The following is a 19,742-nucleotide window of genomic DNA, read 5'->3' on the forward strand; positions in this document are numbered from 1 at the left end:
GAGGAGGGCCTTATATAGAGACGTCTTTGCCTTCCCTTTGCCCTAAGCCCTTCACAGAAGTACTTTATTGTTTTATGACAGTGCAGTAACACTTGACATAAATTTCTAAGCACACCTAACAATGTCAATACTGTGTAAATATCTGCAGTAGAGACCCATACTTTTATTGTAATTTCACTCTTCTTTTCTTGCTATCACCCAGGGTTAACTCTGTGCTGAACACAACATGCAGTCCTGCAGATTTTACAAGTAATCCACCAATTTTATAAACCTGCTACAGCTCTCATCTCTAAACACTGAAAACTCAGGTCTAGTTCTTTCAAAACTGTAGCTTTCATCGAAGACAGAGGAACTTGTATATGCTTAAAGGACCGATCATGCCATCTGTTAAATCACAGATGAACATTCTTCAAAAGTGCAGAGTCCAAGCCAGAACAGGACATTTTGCAATAAGCACACAACAAACAACATCCACCCAAGCAATTGGGTTGCAAGCAATTGCCAATGTCTGATGACAGAATGGTGGTGGGTTCTCAGTTCCTCTACCCTAACCTTGCTCCCACAGGACTGTCCTTGGCTCACAGAAATCAGGATTACTTAACAGTGCAAGGCACAATTCAGTGAAGAGACACTGATTACATTTCAAGCTTTCATCACTATACTTCAGGTATGTCACAGATGAGATTAATTTATAACTTTTCATGCTATGAAAACAATTTAGACTGAACTGTTCCATGCACACTGATTATATCTATTACTTTCTTACGCACTCAGTAACTTGCACTTTCTTACATTTAAACAATGTTTAGCATTATTAGCAATTCCTTCCTATTCACCTGTAAGCACATCATATTGTATATTTATACGATAAAGATCTGGGAACTTTCAAGTCAGTCTAAAGTTCAGTCCTTAACACAAACTATTATCTGACTTCTCTTGCTTTCCAGATGAGCCTCATAACTTCATTTTTAATATCTGAGGCTAATGTCTCAGGCTCAATATAGAAAACAGAGAGTTTATAAACTATAAACATTAACAGATGTTTAGCATGTTTGCAGCCACAATGACAAAGTTTATATTTGTCTATGCTTACAATGGCTGAAATTTACTCCTTGCCTTAGAGAATTTGTCTGGTTTTACTTGTGACATCTGATTATCTGAGATGCTTTTCACCACCTTCTCAGAGTGGTAACTCAGACCTCTAGATGGAACCACTAGTTCAGAGAGTATTTAGTTAAACAAGAACTATTTCAAAAAGACAGTCCAAAGCTATGTACAAACACTCCTAGAATATTTTCATTTGTCCTCAACATGTCCTTTCACTGAAAAGTTACATTAGCCCTCAAACCTGGAAGGGCCTTCTCTGTCTCTGAGGAAAGGAGGGAGCTAGATCCTTTGAGGTTAATCTATTGTTGTCATTATGATTGTATCATACGCATGACAGAAGCTTAAAAATCTGAATGAAAAAATAAGGTGTTTCCTTAAGCTTGAAGCACAGTTCTGAACAAGGGGCTTGTACTATTTTAATTCAGACACTCTCAAGACTTATTAAATGTCTTTAATTTCTTCAAAGAAGAGCTATATTCTAATTCTGCCACCTTTCAGAAAATCAGCTTCCTACAAAGAATCAAATATTGTTAATTTTTGCCTAAGAGCTAGAAATGTAACTTTTTAAAACAGAATTGTCCTGACCTTTCAGAGAAGAGTTTGGTTTGGCACGTTCAGATGATATGAACTATAAAATCATGCATAGGACTGGGCCATATGAGATGACCAATATTCATGGCTCAACCCATTGCAAAGCATTTGAAGTGCAAAGAGAACATGAAACAACAAAATCCAAAAGGCTGTTGGATCTAAGGGGTTATGACATTTGTCCATGATATAACATCCCCAAACATCTAAGTTGATGTGATCACCCTACGACACCATCTCACCAGCATGAAGGGTGTCAATCAGGAACAAGATGGTTGGACACTCTGTGAGTGTCAGTTTGTCCCCACACTGCTCAGCATCAGAAGCAAATGCTAATTTTGCTTCTATTTTCCACAGGACCTCTAGGGCATGCTCCAATTCACAGTCTGACTGGTATTTTTTGTGGCCTGCTGAGTTGATAAATTCATACAAAAGACTAATAGAAGGTTAACTGAACTACTCAAAACCTATGGCTTTTGTGGGACGCATGTGCAGGGGTTAAGAATAGGGCTGCCAATGTAAGGTTTTGTTGGCAGAGCTGCACTTCACTGTAGGGCAGAACTCTCATGTAATGACAGCATACAAAAGGGAGAAAAATCCCAGCACTTTAGCTCCTGATGAAAACCAAGAGCAACAGTGCTTGAAACTACAGTCCCAAGTTGTCTGTGACAGTTACTGGGGTATGTCCTTCCAGTAACTCATTTCAGTGGATGGGTTCATACACTGAAGCAGAGCAAAACAGGGGACAGAAGAGGCAAAGCGGAGAAAAGCCATGAAGGGAACCACCAACACCATTCTCCCCCACCCATCTCCAAGAAAAAAATCTGAAAGAAACAACCAAATTACTCCTCCCATGGCTCTTAAGACTCCATAATCACAGCTTCGTGTTGATGCTTCCTTTCTAGCATTTCTTACAGTGAGGCGGGGAGGCAAAGTGGCAGTGAAAGCTGAAAAATGTGTAATAATAGGATTTGCTCACCTTGTAAAGCAAATAAGGAGGAAGAGAAGGTCTTGCACATGGTTTTCCTGTGTGTTGTCCTGGTCAAACATTAACCTGTTGCCTGTAGTTAATTCATCACAGAGATGTAGTCCAAAGGTGCCTGCAGGAGAAAGGATTGACATTCCTGGTGGACTTCTGGTCCTTCTGAGGAGTGGCAGGAGGGCAGTGAGGGAGGGGATGTGTCCTTCTCTTTGAAAGACAGGAGAGCACAGGACTGGGTGCAGATTTCTCTGGGGGCCCTCACACAAGGTACTTAGATCTGTGAGTTCTACCACAACTCAACACCAAATCCACAGCCCTGGAAAGTTGCTGAAGCTTTTAACTAGGTGCAATGGGAGAAGCAGCCACCAAGAATTGCAATTACACCTACTCCTCCATCCATCAGATGGAGAGCTGTCTAAGCAGGAAACTGCTTACACCATAGGCAACATCCTGTTCTCCCAGCCTTTCAGTGGGCCCAACAGCAAGCTTGGAAGCACCTCTCTTACTTACGGTCTAAGGCTTTTTAACCTGGATTTTGCAGGAAGAGGTCCACATGGCAGCCATGTAGCGGAGAGCAGCCTCCCCATGGCTCCAATGGGATGCTTACCCAGAAGTGCCCAACAACAACTCCCAATACGTTTTCCTGGAAGATGCTGGAGCTCAGCACCTTTAAAAATCTGGGCATTTGGGGCTTTCAAACACACTTAAGAGACTGAAATGTAAATTCAAACACACCAAACCTGATGCAGTCATTGATAACATTTCCAGAGATCTTCTGCCTCACACCCAATAAAAATATCATAATTTACTTAGATTTTGAAGACTTTTACCAAGAACTAAGTATAAGGAATCTAGAACTCTTATCCTGCACACGGTGCAGTACCCAGCAGAAGGCAGATTAAAAAGGAGAGGAGTAATTTTTGTAGTGTTTATTGAGAGATGCCTTTATACAGAAGGGACTGATGCTCTGATGCTGTCACAAGTGAATCCAAATAAACCCTGCTCAAGTATCAACAAGCAATTCAACTCACCGAAGTTAAATTACATTATTACACATCAATAATAAATTAAGACCATTGCCTAGTATTTGCAGATAATTTAAACAAAATCCTTGTCAAAAGTAAAACAACACCCAAACAACAACAACAAAAAAACCACAAAATAAACAAAAGACCAATGAAACACACACAACAATGTTGCCAATAAATTAACAGATGAAGTAGCACACACATATAATTGTTTTCAAACAACTTACGGTGCTGCAGGTGAGCAGGAGCGCTGGTGGGAAGTAAGGCCAAGCCAAAGGAGCCAGTACCAAACCCTGAGCTCTGCCTATCATGCCTGGCTTCCCTCGGCCTCAAACTGCTTCAACTCGACTGGTACTTATCTGGAAACTGCCTTTACCTCTTCAAATGTGCATTTTGCTCATTAATTCTTACTTTTGCTTGGCTCAAGTACAGAAGGGCCTGGTATAAGCCTACCTAGCATCAGAGGTATCAGTGCCACTCAAAATCAGTCTGAAAACACTTTAGTTGGAGCAAGATCAAGTGCATAAGCAAAACTGAAATAAATCCTTTCTCCACCAGTACAGTGCTATGCATTCAATGACTTACATTGCTTCAACACACATATTAGACAAAAATAAGACAAAAATTACTGAGCCAATTACAGCTGTGTATGTGGATGAGACCTAACAGACGTTGGTCCTGGTCAGTTAATAGCCTTCCAGGCCCAAAGTTCTCCAATGCTGCCCACAAATGGCATTCTGAGCTGACTTAATGGCCACCTCAGTGTCCAGGAAGAAACCTGCATATTAAGATATGACCCAAGCCAGTGTTTGCACACCAGGGTTTTCAAGTAAAGAAGGACTTTGCACACTATCTATCATCCAGGCTGTCTGTTCACTACACTATTAAAGTGCAGGGAAAACAGTGCCACTGCCAAATGGGGATTCTGCTACTTGGGGTCAAAAGTGGCCTTAAAAGATCCCAGTTAGTACAGACATGTGCCCAAGATGAACACACACAGGATGAGGTTCGCTGTAGACTTTAACAAATAATGCTCATATTTAAGCAGGTTAACTCTCTCCCTAAGGTAATGCTGACAAAAAACCCCAGAGGCTTAGCTTTCACGAAAGACGACTGAATTAAAACTAAAGTTTGAGTAAATGCCCTCACTGCCACAAACCCAGCTTTACCACGTGGAACCCTCTCATCACATGGCACAGGCCAGCCAGTGGTTCCGGGAGGAGCAAAGTTGCATGTTACCTGATCCTGCCTTAATGCCATTATTATTATATATCCACAGCACTGATGTTCTCACATTAGCACAACCTCATTTGTATATGAAAAAAAGCCCAGCTAGTCTCCAAAATGAAGGTAATAAAAACAATGCCCTCTCCCCAGCCCCCCAATGCTATCTTTTCTCACATTTCCCTCTCAAAGCACAGATAGTAAACAAATTTTATGCTAACCACTCCTAGCAAGATGGAAATTGCCATGAGCAAGGGTTTAGAGCTCTAACACCAAACATGCTCCATCATGGCAGAGCATTCCTGACAAAATTCTTCATTGTTGGAAATTTAAGGCACCAGATTAAGCAAAAGTGAGGCATTTCCATGCAGCTTGGTATCTTCAGAGCTGGTATATACAGCCTGCAGAGCATACTTCATGAGGACAGAACAAGCAAATTGATTTATTCAGCTGCCCCAGCAAAAGAGCATGTGCAGCCACAGGAGAGTTCCAGTTTAAGCCTACAAGTTAATCAAACAAGCAGATTCAATCAGGAAATCCAAAACAGGAAGATAGAAACTAATATACAGTACTGTAAGGCACTCCTACTGGGAAGGGAAAATTGGAAGGCAAATTATGAAGGAGAAAGCGATCGAACTTGACTAGCTCAAAAGCAAAGTCATCAGCTATGAAGCTGAAGCCTAGCCAGAGGCTCAGCACTGTGAGCCAAGGCAGGGACAGAGACAGAAAGAAAGAAAGAAAGAGGGGACTGGCTTGCCTCTGAGCAGCAGAAACAAGAGATAAGATTATGATGATTATTCAATTAATTTTCTTTTAGCGAGATCAACAGTCAGCTGCAGTACAGATCATGACCTTGGAAAGCCCAGGAAACTCAGTGGCTTCTGTTGCTACAGGGAAAAAGCAAAATACAACTGTGCAGCTTCCCCATCAGCAGACATCCTCTGTTGTTTTGTTTTTTTTTTTAAAGTCCTTCAGGACATGATCATAAATCCATTATAATGCACACAGTATCCTAGTATTATTTACTAAGACGAGACTCCATATGAGCAGCTCTAGAGGTACTCTGACGACTCACTTCTGACAGGGCATACTGTGCAGAATGCAAGATCCTCACCAAAAAGCATCTGCTCTTATCAGAAACCCTCACAACTGCCAGTTCCTAGGCCAAGACACTGTCAACCATAAAACCATTTTTCATCAGCCAAAAGAGACAAAGATTTCTGGGGGATCCAAAATTCTGCAGATTGATAAAATCAAAAAAGCTGCAGTTTGCACTCTCTAGATATGTGTTTATCTACATTAAAAAGCTAGAAGTTTGGGTTAAGGAGAAAAATAGGGAGAATTGTGTAAGTTTATCTACAGTATTCTGCGTTAAATAATCTCAGACTAACTAAATCGAGATGATAATTTTCTACATAGTTGTAAAGTCAGGCTACAGTCCCTTGCAGTGAAGCATTCTATCTCTACAGTGATTTATAAGCTCTGTACAACAAAGTTAGAGCAGTAACTGGACCTACAAATCAATTTATCCTCCTCCTTAAGTAAAGGGAGCACCTTCTTTGTCAAGGAGACTAACAGCACATTTTATTTTTGAATCACAGTGAAATGCTACTGTTCAAATTTATTTCTTGCATGGGCAGGATGGGACTAGAAGCACATACACACAAATTCCACCTCTGTCCACGTGTGTGGGGGACAGAAATGCATAATTTGGAAAGGCCCTAGGTCCTTTTCCAGCTGGTGCCCACCTAGAAGTCTGCAGAGCGTAAACAAGGCTACAGAACAGGAAAACAGTACATTGGTGACCAGTGTGCACCACTACATTACATTAGCAGAGAAGTCATGCAAGATACAGTGTTATACAAAATCCAAACCACCTACAGAAGCATGGACAGTGCTTCCAGCAAGCAGGAAAACCATCCTTTTGAGGTCTTTCAAGAGTTAGCAACATGTAGTTTCTATTTATTCTTTCATCCTACAGCCCTAAAAATTGAAAAAGGCTCATTCCTACTTCACCAACAATTCCTGAAGGCAGGACTGGGCTTTTATGCTCTTGAAAGGCAGAAACAGAAGACTACATCCTACTCATCCATATGGAATAACTTCTTTTGGATAGGATCTAGGCATCCCTGAGAGAAAAGCATCCGCTTTACAGTCTGCTCTTATAGCTACAGGAAGAAGCTCTATTACTTTTTCAAGGTAGAAAAATGCATCCATTTCATTTACAATTACACTGGATTAAAAATAGTAATTTCCAATGTATATTGTACATTATCCATTCACAAAAAGCTTTGGGTGCTGCCAGCATATCAAAAAACATGCTTTTGCTCTGCTCCTTGTCCTTGGCAATGCAGAGGTTCCAGACTCACCACTAATTCCAATGAATTTTCTGACAACAAAAGCTTTTTTCCCCTCTAAGTCTCAGATAACAAAGTAAAACTGTTCTGCAATAGCTGTACAAATTGAGAGCAACTCCAAAGCTGCCCACTGTTATTCCAGAATTTTACTAGAATATCCAGCCACTCTCATCACTGACACTTTAGACATCATGGCATCTATAAAAGTAATCAATACTTTGCAATGCCTAATCTTCAATTCCTTGATGCTGTAGGGTATTCCACAGTGCACACAAGAACACTTTTCTAAATCAGAACATGAACTGGTGCCATAAAGTATCTTAAATTCTAAAGCATTATGACATGGAAAACATAACTTTCTTTTTTTTTCTTTAATGACCCATCATTATGTCTAGAGTTAAATCAAAATAGTACTTGCCAGATTCCGACAGTCTGAGTTACTGGCTTTGCCACAGGACGGGCTGTAGTGACACACATTGAAAAACGTGGGAGTGTACTGTTTATTCAGCCAGTACCACTGTAGTTCCTGTTTACATGACTAATTCCACAAGACTTGCTCAGTGTTTGCATATATGAACATGCAGGGAGTTCTTCACGTGGGAATGGACTTGGAAGGAACATTATATCCTTAAGGATGACAGCTGAAAATAATTCATTTCACATGAAGAACAGTGAGCTGCGTGAAACACAGATGTCCCTGTGTAAAGGAAGTATTAATTTTAGTGACAAAGGTGCATCGTTCACCAAGTTTATTAAATATAGGAATCCCTATACTACTCTGCCAAGAACATGGAAAAACCCTCACTTCCTTCCAAAGAGTCCCAATGGGAGAAAGACTTCTGGAAAAGAAAGGCACTGGTTGTCTAGTGTATACAGATATAAACATGCTTCTATATATATATAGCAGTTATGCTGAAATTTGAGAAAGCTCAGATTCAGCTACTTTCTCTACTTTCTTCAAGGGAGGCTGGAAAAAGCAACCACTTACACTCCAATACAAGGCAGTTTGTAGCTTTCTAGCCTCTAATGTAAGATGATGTACCCTGCTCTTCTATTTAAAATACTTAGCAATTAGTGAGCTGCTTCAATGATCAATACTGCTTTCTACCTTGAATACAACAGCCTGCATATCATATAGGAAGCAAAGATCAGTATCCTGCATTTTAACAAACCTATGTGTGAGAAGAAAAATGCACATGCATGTGACTAGCTTTTTTCTTCTGAAAAACCATATTTGCTTTCTGCATATATATATGTGTGTATATATATATGAATGCATTAATATGTATGTAATACACATATTACTGCAGGGTCTGGAGAAAAAGTTAAGAATACGAGCTGGAATGAGGAAGATCTCTAAGTCCTCATTAAAGGTGAAATCACATGAACTGAACACTATCAGCGATGATACGCATCACTGCAATAAAATCCATCATGTACTTCTCTGTCATAATATATTTATCATCTTTAGTACTTCCCCGTATTCCATGTGTATGAGGCAAACCCATACCTTGAGGAAGTTTGCTCTCTACTAGAGAAATCACTAGAGAAGTATAAACCTCCCTAAAGCTCCCAGAGAACTCAGGACACGCGTTTGACATGAACATAGCAAACTAATGTTTCACAAATTTGGAGGTATATTCTAGGTAACTTGGACAAGAATGCTTTCCCAACTATTGATCTAGTAGGTTCAGGTCAGATGAACATGCAAAGTAAATTTCACCTCATAAAAACAAAACCAAGGTGGACAGTTAAAAAGTTCTTCAAACACAAGACTAGCAAGAGGTTGGAATGTCATGTTACTGCAGATGAGGATGTGACCCCACACAGATCAAGAATAAACAGTGTAAAGCAGAATGGACTTCAGTGACACAGCTTGACAGATATATAGTTAGCATAAACAAAAAACAGCAGCAAGTACTCTGCTTATCTGCTTATGTAATATTCCACTGGGGTAGTTATAAATATGTAAACACAGCTAAAGAAATTATTCTGCATCTTATGCTAGCAAACATCCTGAATAAGGTCTGATGAGAGGTACTTTTGTTTCCTCTGCAAGGAGTGACATGTAAATGCACTGATCTTTTAAAAATAGCTCTCTGGAAACACAGGGAAATGGAACCATGTGTCCGTATCAAAAGGAACAGGTGGGCTTAAAATCATTCCTGCCCTATTCTGTGACACACTTTACCAGAACCTCTGCGAAGGCTAATAGTAAATAATACACATAAATAAGTAGATGATTGGTCAATTCTAAATGAACAACATCAAAAATAATGCATTAATGGCAGCAAATACTTTCTGCCTTGAGGAAAGGTCTTCTCCAGAGGTGGAAAAGAAAAAGATAAGTGCTTAATTAGCTAGACATAAAGCATTTCAAGTAAACCATGTTTTGCATGAGAGCTAGCGGCTGAACTTCGTTGCAAAATGCAGTTTAGCCACTGATAATCCAAAGCCGACAAGGCTTTACGGTTACTTTGGCAGCTGCTATTCATAGCTGAAGAAGATCAAATATTGTTTTGCAAAAAAGATTTCTGCCTAGCTAAGCTGAGAGATTGCTTGAGCTGGCAGCTGGGGAAGAGGTTCTCTTCAGGCTCGCCACTGCCTTGAGGAACTCATGTGTTCTGATATGACAACTCAAACATGTTGCAAGACTCTTCAAAATTTTCATCCATATTCAGTCGCCTCCAGAAGGACTTCTGCTTCTTCTGCAATTCTTTACGCACACACCTGGGACACGGTACAGCCTTCACTTTGCATTCAGAGTGGAAGACAGCACCACAGCTTTCACACCTGCAAACACAAATTAGCGTCAAAATTGAACGACAAAATAAGACCAGAGCATGCAACGGACTTCACATCGACCGTGGACAGTAGGCATTCCTTCAAATTCTGGTAGCTCAAAAGAGCACGCTGCATTTCAAAAGTGCGCAGTATCAAAGGGCAGCGTCTTGCTCACATCTCTGATGGTGTAAAGCTACTCTGGAGCACTTGCATCCATATGTACTTGCTGAGAATCTGTTTCAGTGTTTCTCCTTCACCTTACAAGGATTAATATTTATCTCTTCTTATCAATTAGCATTCAGGCTATCACAGGATATATATAATTTATGAATGAAAAGTTTGCTACTCTGGTCTGTAATGAAGAATAACATTATTCATTTCCAGTAAGATATACTTCAGAATTTGTAACAGTCAAGATGTTTTGTCAATGAAGTTCCAGGGGTCAGCTGTTCTCGAAGGAGTAAAATAGTCCACTTCAACAGCAGGAAAAGAAATCATTCCAAACAGTAAAAATGAAACGGGGAACGGCAGGAAGTATTTTCTGCTGTGTCCCACAGAAGAACCAGACTAGATGGTAATGGATGTAATGTCATAGTAGATCAAGCCTCCAATTCTACATGGCTGTGGAGCACTGAAATGTCTGGCAACCCTGGAGCGAGCTAAAGCTAAGCAGATGGACATTTTCTCAGCTTTTTGATGCAAATAACTGTATAATGACAGTAAGTCACTGCATTGCTGCAGTTCCACAACCAAATGAAAATAAATAAATAAATAAATGGATGACAGCATCAGAATTACAAAGTCTTAGATTACTGTTGTGTAATCAAACAAAGGAAGCAACAGAACAGAACTAGAGCAGCTCTTGAATGTAAACGAGGCATGCTTGTTAGGCTGGTGATTTGTCTCGCAATGCCTCATTCTCCTTATCCACAGCTACCGTAGTCTATACGAGAATCTTGGCATCCATTTTTATACTCTTACTGTTATTTTTTTCATATTTTTGGGTTGTTTTTTTTTTTGCTTGTTGAGGAAATTTTCTTATTGTTAGAAATAAAGTTATCAACATTATGAAGAAAAAAAAGAAAATATGAAGCAGCAAGCCTCAAATGCTGAGAAGCCATAAGGCAAATAAAAGCCACTTTTAAAACAAATAGCAGTACTTGGCATGCAGTCTGGAAAGAGTTATGGAGAACTCCATAAGTTAACACAATCTGTTTTGTTAACTATGATAGCCGCATCTGCATTTCACCTATAACTTTTAAGAAGTGGTTCTTGAGCTGGCTTTAGGACTTACTTATGGGTCCAAAGATAGACCAATAGTAACAGATGAGCTTTGAGATGGCTATACAGAGGTCTGAAGAGGCAGACTTCTAGATAGCACAAATTGACAGAATTCAACTAGCAAGATTAAAGAACTGAAGTACAATGCTAACTACTGTGCTCTGTTGTGCTAGAACTTGACATACTGTCATTAATGTCCAGCTCGTGAGTCTGAAACTGTTTTTGAAGCAAGAAAGTGGCTCACAGAGATATTTCTCTTTCTGAGCACACAAACAATAAAGTATGTTATGGCTCTGACTCAGTGAAGCACATAAACACGTGCTTGTGACTAGCATCACAGTGATCTCCTTGCAATTACTGATTTGAGTAAAATTAAGCATGCACTTACTTATGTGCTTTGCTGAACTGGGATCTCTACCAACAGACACTGTAATGGATGAAGGAAAGACATAGAGGACAGACGTGTCTTTAAAACTTTACATCATTCCGACCTGACACTAATGGTGATTTTATCAAGCTAATTTTCCCTTGTTAGTCAGCAATTTGCTGCACTCTGGAAGTTGCTAGAGAATAATGATTGATGAGCAGTGTAATTTTGTGCTTTTGCACTGCCACTCCCTATGCTCATTCAGTATTTCTCCACAGCACTTGATGAGGTGACAAAAGTTATCAAAACTTGCTGCTAGAATGGTTGCCAGAAGGATTAAAGGAGTCAGCACACCTGCTCCTCCCAGTGAAAGGTCATCAACAGAGAAAACAATGATTTACAGCATTTAAATTAATATTAATTCGTGTTTCAGAAGTAAGCAGTGGAAAAAAGTAACAAACTTCTTTCATTCCTGCTCGAAACCAAAAGAGAAAAAAAAGACTGCACTTTTACTAGGGATGGAACAACAGCCAAAGCTCTGACTGGGTGGGACCCCACACTGTGAGGCATTCAGCAGAGGCAGTGCAAACAGCCTGCCCTGCAACTCACAACCCACACCACTGCTTCACTGTGGAAGAGCCCTGGAAAAGCCTGACGAACAGAGCTCTGAGGAGAAGTGCAAACTACCTCTTGCTCTCCAGAGGGACAAGGAGAGAGAACGTCTGAGTGAGTTCTCACTGTATACTTCTATCTTCTCACTGCTGAAGAAACTCAGTCACATGAGGCTAATATTGAACCTGCACTTGCATGGATAGCAGATTACTCTTTGCCCAAGCCATCTGTGCCTTTGCTTTTCACTGTAGCAAATCCAGTCAGTTTCAAATGATCCTGGTAATTTCAAATGGTCGACCATTTCTACTCACCCTGCGAGAAAATTTTCAGTGATAACAAAAAAACCCTTCCAAATTAAATTCTATTTTAGAATATTACAAGCAGATTTCTTCTTCTTTAATCCCGAAGTCTAGTTTTATCACCATTGTAGCATCAAAAATGGAAGGGCCATTAGTGCTAAGAACAGTCTGTTGTTCCTGCTTCGTCACGTATTCTGAAGTCTTTTCCTTGCCATGAAGAACTTGGACAGATAGACACTGCACTTCAAATAATATATTTGTGTATCTAGCTGCACAAGCTTCTTTCTCCAGATGTTATGGAAACAGAGGCATTAAATCCTAGAAAAGCAGCAAGAGTCTCTCTCTCACTCAAATGATTTGATGTAACACGCAGAACTTGCAGGTTCAGATGGTTACACGCTGGCAGAGTATCTCTCCAAGCGCAGGAACCTGCACTCCATAAGGCTTATCAGGCACTAAAGTGCACATTAGTGCTGAGCTGCACTTAGGTGTTGATCCCATATTCTGTTCTGCATCACTATCTTTGGAGTTGCAGAGCTTGCACTTAAAGTCACTGGTAAACTCTGTCTCTGCTATTAGACTGACATTTTTCCCTTTGTGCACAGCTCCAAGTAAGCTCCTTTTTGATGACACTGTGCTTTTACACATGCGAAAACTCAAATACCAAGTGCAACAACTTAATTGCTCCATCAATTGCCTTTCTGCTGAAACTCCACCAGGAAGTCATGGGTACAATGATGGGGAAAGTAAAGAAAAGAATCCAGGAGCTGGATTAGCAGCAGCTTTACTTTGTGAAGGGAACAGCAGCACCTGTGTTAGGAAAAAAGGGTGTTCCACATGCACTTCTAAATTGATACTGCCTTTTGAAAACCGATCTCACAGAGCTATTTCTAAGCCTTTCCTCATATTCTTTTGTAGAGTTTTTGACAGAAAAAAAAACCAGCATGGGTGGAGTTCACAAACAAAACAAAACAAAAAAAAAAAACGACAAGAATTGCCTTTGCTACTTTTTAAGAAGGTAGAGAACAGAATAAAAATTACAAAAAGCAGCTTTTTTTTTCAGGCTGGCAAACTGAATATCTGCACAAAAGTAAACACATAGATGCCTTTATGTGGCTAATACTACCCTGATGAAGGATGAAGAAAAATGTCAATCTTCCTGCCTGTAACTGCCAGCCAGTTGTTACTTACTGAGACCACTACCAAAACTGTTCTCTGACTCCCTAAAAACACTCTACAACTAACTCTTCACATGTGAGTTTCACGGTTTTTCTTCACTGCTGTTTTCAACCCTCAGTATGCCCAAATGCTTTTATTTTCCTGGAAAAAAAAAATTAGATTTTGTGATTTACAACAGGCTCATGTAATAGTTACTATGTATACTCATTTTTTCCTTAAACCTCATTGTTTTCATAGGTAACTTATGGTTCAGGTACTACCGTATCTCAAAATCTCTGCATCTTTTGTGAAATTTCTATATGCCACAGTTAATATACGATGAGTCCACAGCCATTCAGGCTTTTCTTGTTTCCTTATGTAATAAACGATACTGCACATTAATGGTATCTCGCTATTTCTCAAACATTATCTGAAGAATTGGTGAACACTGACTGTTACTCACATACTGACTTTCAGCCTCTTCAGACAGCATCTGAAATTGTTTCCTCTCTATTTTGATGTTTTCTCTCTTTTCTCTTTTACTTGACCAATTCTATCAAGATGACAAAGGGTGTTTCATGTTTTAATGATATTTTACTTGTTTGAAAACTGAAGTAATATAAGTGCAAAGAACTATTCATTTCTCTAAATAATTTCTATCACACTGAAAAGTGTGCTAAGAGAAGGGCCTCAGCTCTCCATAGCCAGACCAGCTAGACAGGCATTATAATGCTCTTCTTATTATCACTAGTTACAAAAGAAAAGCCTTCCTACGTTAAAAGCACAAAACCACTCCTTATGTGCTGAAGAAATGTCCACATCATTATCTGAGCCTGGACATTTGAAACATAAGGATGTCAATTTTTGGTAAACTGTAAATTCTGGTAAATCCCTCACATTGCACAGGCTTATGCGTCAAATAATTCTAGATTCTGCTCTACCAATTGATCATATTTCTATTTATCCTCACATTGTGCCATTATTCAGGTCCTCACAGGTACGATCAGAGGGGGCACTCCCAAAGAAGGGGGTGCAACTCAAAAGAGGGCTGCCTCAAAGAGCTTCCAACTTAAACAGCAAAATAAACTGGGGATGATCAATTGATGACCCACAGTATAATATGAAAGACAGTTTTGTCTTCTAGGAATCTTACAGGCTGGGAGGATAACCATTGTGACTGTTGGGATGAAGCTGCTGGGACCAGCCAAGTTCATTAGGATTGCTTTAGTACCACAGCACATGGGCTGCACCAGTTCTGGCTTCCAAATACCAAGCTGGGAATCATGGCTGTGCTGTTCAGTCCTGGAATAAACAAACAGTGGATGACAGATAGACCACCATTCCTGTTTCACAAATATGAAACAATGATGAGGTGAACTGACTTGCTTAAGGTAAACCAGAAGCATTTACAAGAGAAGGGCAAAGAGCTCTCCCTTATCTCCCTGCAGCACCATACTCACCTGCCATTCTTTCCCTTCTAGTTTTATACATTTATTTTTTTTCCACAGCAGACCCACTTCCTCTGTGCCAAGCCTTATACACATTTACTCACATGAGTAATTTACTCACTTTGAGTATTTACTTTAAAGTAATTTCAGTAAGGATTTGATGCAGGATGGATCCCTTCATTGCCTAGATCTCTTCAGATTACTGTTTTAATTCGTTCTTGCAGGGTACAAACAAGAAAAAAAAGAGTTGTTCATTATACTTTCCTTAGATTATGTTACACTTTCACTAAGAACCATAAATATTAAGGCACCTTTAACTCTATTATTAAAAGGACAATTGGCAGAGCAAACCACAGCAGCTTAAAGAAGATTTGCCTAGGGATTCTAGCATGAATACCACCCCACATAATCCACATGTGCATGTCTGCAAGGTATTTCTGAATTGCTCAGCTAAGAGTATTGCAGGCATGCCCTTCAGAACTCTTAAGAGACTTTTAGCAGAACACAAGGAAAAAGAAAATGGACTAGACTGTGTTCACTTGCAACACAAAAAAAGCCTCAAAGGCAATCAATGCCTGACATACATGTGCAACAATATTATTACAGTTGCCTAGGAACCATGGCAACGAGCCTGCCTACGCAGGACGCTGATGTAGTAAATGAATGGAAGAAAGTTGGCAGTGATATGGCATTGATTTGTCCCTATAAGGATCTTGTTAGGATAATGCCTTTTATGACACACTTATAGCCTACCCAATCCCTGAAATATGAAATAATTACATCTGAAATTCAAATTCACTCTGAACAATTAATTCAGTGCTGAAAGAGCTAGCACAAATAGAAATGGCAATCCAAAGCATAATCATACTTTTCATTTCTATATACCTCCTTCTCAGGGGGTTACTCTCAGTATGCTAACATAGCTTAAAGATGCTCCTTGTTTATAACAGAACAGGGCTGGGTTCTGGGCTGGCTCAGAAGCACACAGAAAGATAATAAATAACTGCAGCCACCAACCATCAGCCCAGTTATGGGAGCTAATGCAGGTTACAGCTAGCAGTTAGCAAGGGGCTTATAGTGATTGCCAGCCTGCACTGATGGGGCTTACCAAGGAGAACACCCACAGTCTGGATCCCTGCAACAGCTGCACAGACCTCCCCAGCCACAGCCTGACATGGTATCCATACTCAACACTGCTGCTGATCCAGTAATGCTACCCAGTGTCTCTGCATGAAAACTGCAAGACCAGCTTTAACGCTCCCTTATATCTAGCATGGTCAGAGTGATCCCCATGTTGAAGCATCCCAAGCAGATGGGAGTGTGAATGAATGAGCTTCTTCCTCTCCCCCGATGAGGCTTCCCATGGTGCCCTAGGTGCTTTCCATCCATACCTACGTCTGTGTCCTTGTTCCTTCAGGCCAGCAACCTCTGCCAAGGTCAACTACATTCAGTGGAGATGGAGAGAGATATGAAAGCCTCATAAATGAGGGGAAAAGCAGGCAGCTCATAAGAGGGGACAGAAAACCACTAGTGTCTCACTGGCAGCACAGGAAGGCTCGGTGTCAATTCCTCTTTTACCAGACCCAGAACAACCAAAGAGAGAAGAGAAAATGCCCATCAGGCCTTAATTTTAAGTGCTCACAGAACAATTGGCTACAGGTGAGGGCTGAGCCAGAATAGTTTGATTTAACCACCTGCTATTCTCCTCTGACAGTTGTGTACAAAGGCTGAGTTATAACACTGAAGCACACCAGTGGGGTCAAGCAGGAGCAAAGACATCCTACAGTACTCCTCTCTACAGAACTCTGTGCTCCAGACTAAGGAGGAACGTGCATCCCTAGCTCCCCCTCAGCTATGGCTGCAGGGATTTATGCTGCACTTATCTACATGTATTTCCATACTTCTGTCCAGATGGAGAATTAAGGACTGACTGTCCACCTCAGCCCTGCACTCTCAAGTTGTCCAAGTCCAAAGGTATCAAACCAAGTAATGTGACCTATACACAGCAATCCTCAAGAAGTCTGCAAAGAGACAGTAAGGACAGTATGAATGCATTTTTAACATACAGTGATTACACTTTAGTCAGTGGAGATTATTCACTTTGGAAGGGAGAAAATTCCTACATAGGCACTGCCTGCAAGCCACCAAAAATGCAGAAATGTCACAGAGATTCAAGTATTTACATAGCTCAGATCTGTATACCTTTTGCCTCTGTGAGCTGCCACAGCATGACCCGAAACTCCTCTACCTGTCTTACTATTAATGCTCTGTATTCACCAAGTGCTGGTTGAAAACCTAAAAGCAGAGCCAGGCAACAACATCCCTTAACCATCACATGTTTGATTACATGACTCTTCATTACAAGTCTCATGTCTTGAAATCTTGTGATTAAGTTAGGATTTTTGCTTTTATTAAGAAAAAGGCAAATGCACTTAAGATTTCATGGCTCTGCAGTAATGCTGAAGACACATCTATCTGGACCTTAGATGGAAAAAAAGGAACTTAAATTCTTAAAGTAATCTTAGAATTTCCAAGCACTTAAAAGCTGTAATGTTGACTTTCAGGGGTATTTGAAAAGTTGGTGTCTGATATACAAAGAACCTTGCTTGCAAGATGGCGAAGGTCTACCTCAAAAGGGAGTTCTGCATGAGGAAGGAAGAGGAAATTAGAAGGTCCTGAACAGCAAGTGGGAAATCTAGAACAAGGAAGAAGGCACAGGACGGGAGTCATAAAGCAGAAACAGGAAGTGAGATGGCTGCCATGCCTGGATGGGGGAAAGTGCAGCAGGTAGCACTGCAGAGGCCTTCTTGCTTGAAATTAAGTGCCTGCTTTTATGCAGAACCTTCTAATTCACACTAATCTGACACAAGGTAGGAAAAACTGATCTCTAAAGCTAATCTAGATCCAAAATACAATGCTCTATGAAAAAGCCTGTATATTCTTTCTTGTAATGCATTTTAGATAAAGTTACTGCAATGATCTACTCAAACAAAAATCAGATTTGGTCCAGCAGGTTTTAGCCCATTTTGACAGATTCAACAGAAATTACATCATGCAGATAATTTAGCACCTGCTTTGATGCCTACATTTCTTTATGCTGAGCAGATCCCTTCAGGATACTTTGAATAAGCTTTTTACACTATCAACATCCAGTGAATTTAGCTCTTTCACAAAACAAGAACTACAACACTAGCACACCTCAAGGGAACTGGGTCTAGAGAAGGGCTGTCTAGCACAAAACACACCAAAGTAATAGGGAAAATGATGTACTTCAAATGATACCCTGCACTTCTGCCCAGGTATCTTCTGGAAATGCCCTGTGCTGTATATGTCAATCTCTTCACCTACTATCTACCTTTCTCACAAATGCTCAGAGCTGATTTTGTCCAGCAATACAGCATCTGCAACACGGTTAGCTGCAGCCTTGCAAAAACCGTGGCATGTGTATAAATGTAGGCACAGCCCCAGAGCCCTTAGTAGGACTTTTTGCTACATGTAAGTTAAGTACATTCATAGGTCTTAACAGGATGGTGGCCAAAGATTATAGAGGCATCCTGGTTCATATAGTTAAGCCTGTTCTGTGGCACATCTATTTTAAACTTGGGTCTTCTGGTTTGTATCTTTAAAGGGCTACATGTCTTAACTGATCTTCAGAACAAATTAATTTCACAAAGCAAAAACAGTTTAGCCTTGATAAATGAATACAAACACAAAAGAACCACTCTCCTTCGTTCATGTGCATCCAGAGGCAGAACATAAAAGGCAAGGAATTGGCTTGCCAGGCCTTAACCAAGTGAGTAGATTTGCCAGTGAAATACAATGCGTTACCTATGAGGGTAGTCACTAGGACGGCAGCACTCGGGCAAGAGCATAACTTTATTAACTGCGTAGCAAATAATAATCTTAACCATAATTACCCAATTATTTAATTAGACAGAAAATTATAATAATGAATAATTCCATTCTTATTCCAAAGGTATTTTTCTCATTATTCTTTAAGATATAACCCTTGTTAAAGAATGTTCTAGGTAAATCAAATGGGGCTACATATCATAAACAACTATAGCACTAAGCAGTTTTTTTTCCCGTTCTACCATTACTTTTTATTTTAAGACACACTACATTAATGAATAATGACCAATACTAGGAAAACTTGAGGGGTAGTGCTCAACTGCTCTATTAAACATGTTTATAACCCGAAATATTTAAGCTCATTTCACAACATCTGTAAAAATAAAATTTGGAATAAAGTAGGAATAAATAAGTTTATTTGGAAAATTTTAGCCTGAGGCAAATTTAGTTGAAGACATGAAACAGGAGGTTGATGCTCTGATTGTTAAAGTTGCCAGAACTCCAGCAATCAACCTCTAGAGATGTTGAGAGTTTACATTAGCTGGCTATTTGCTCCTTGAAATGCATAATTAACTCAGTAGGCTTTAAATATAGACTTTACGATTTAAACGTCTTCAGAAAGAAGCATAATTTTTGAAATTTAGGAAGAATCTAG

The 19,742-nt window shown here is 40.0% G+C and overlaps 1 protein-coding gene across 8 annotated transcripts in view; it reads right to left on the reverse strand.

The window, feature by feature from the left end:
- Positions 1-3,591: 3,591 nt before the first annotated feature.
- The window catches only part of PLEKHM3 (pleckstrin homology domain containing M3), a 99,652-nt gene continuing 83,501 nt past the window's right edge, over positions 3,592-19,742 (reverse strand). For all 8 annotated transcript variants that reach the window (XM_052676224.1, XM_052676223.1, XM_052676222.1 and 5 more), the window contains one exon: positions 3,592-10,079. In XM_052676224.1, the coding sequence (XP_052532184.1) occupies positions 9,902-10,079 (178 nt within the window). In that variant the 3' untranslated portion in view covers positions 3,592-9,901. The remainder of the gene's footprint in view (positions 10,080-19,742) is intronic.

Source organism: Tympanuchus pallidicinctus, unplaced genomic scaffold (genome assembly GCF_026119805.1).
Source record: "Tympanuchus pallidicinctus isolate F22 unplaced genomic scaffold, pur_lepc_1.0 scaffold15, whole genome shotgun sequence".
NCBI classification, from domain to species: Eukaryota; Metazoa; Chordata; class Aves; order Galliformes; family Phasianidae; genus Tympanuchus; species Tympanuchus pallidicinctus.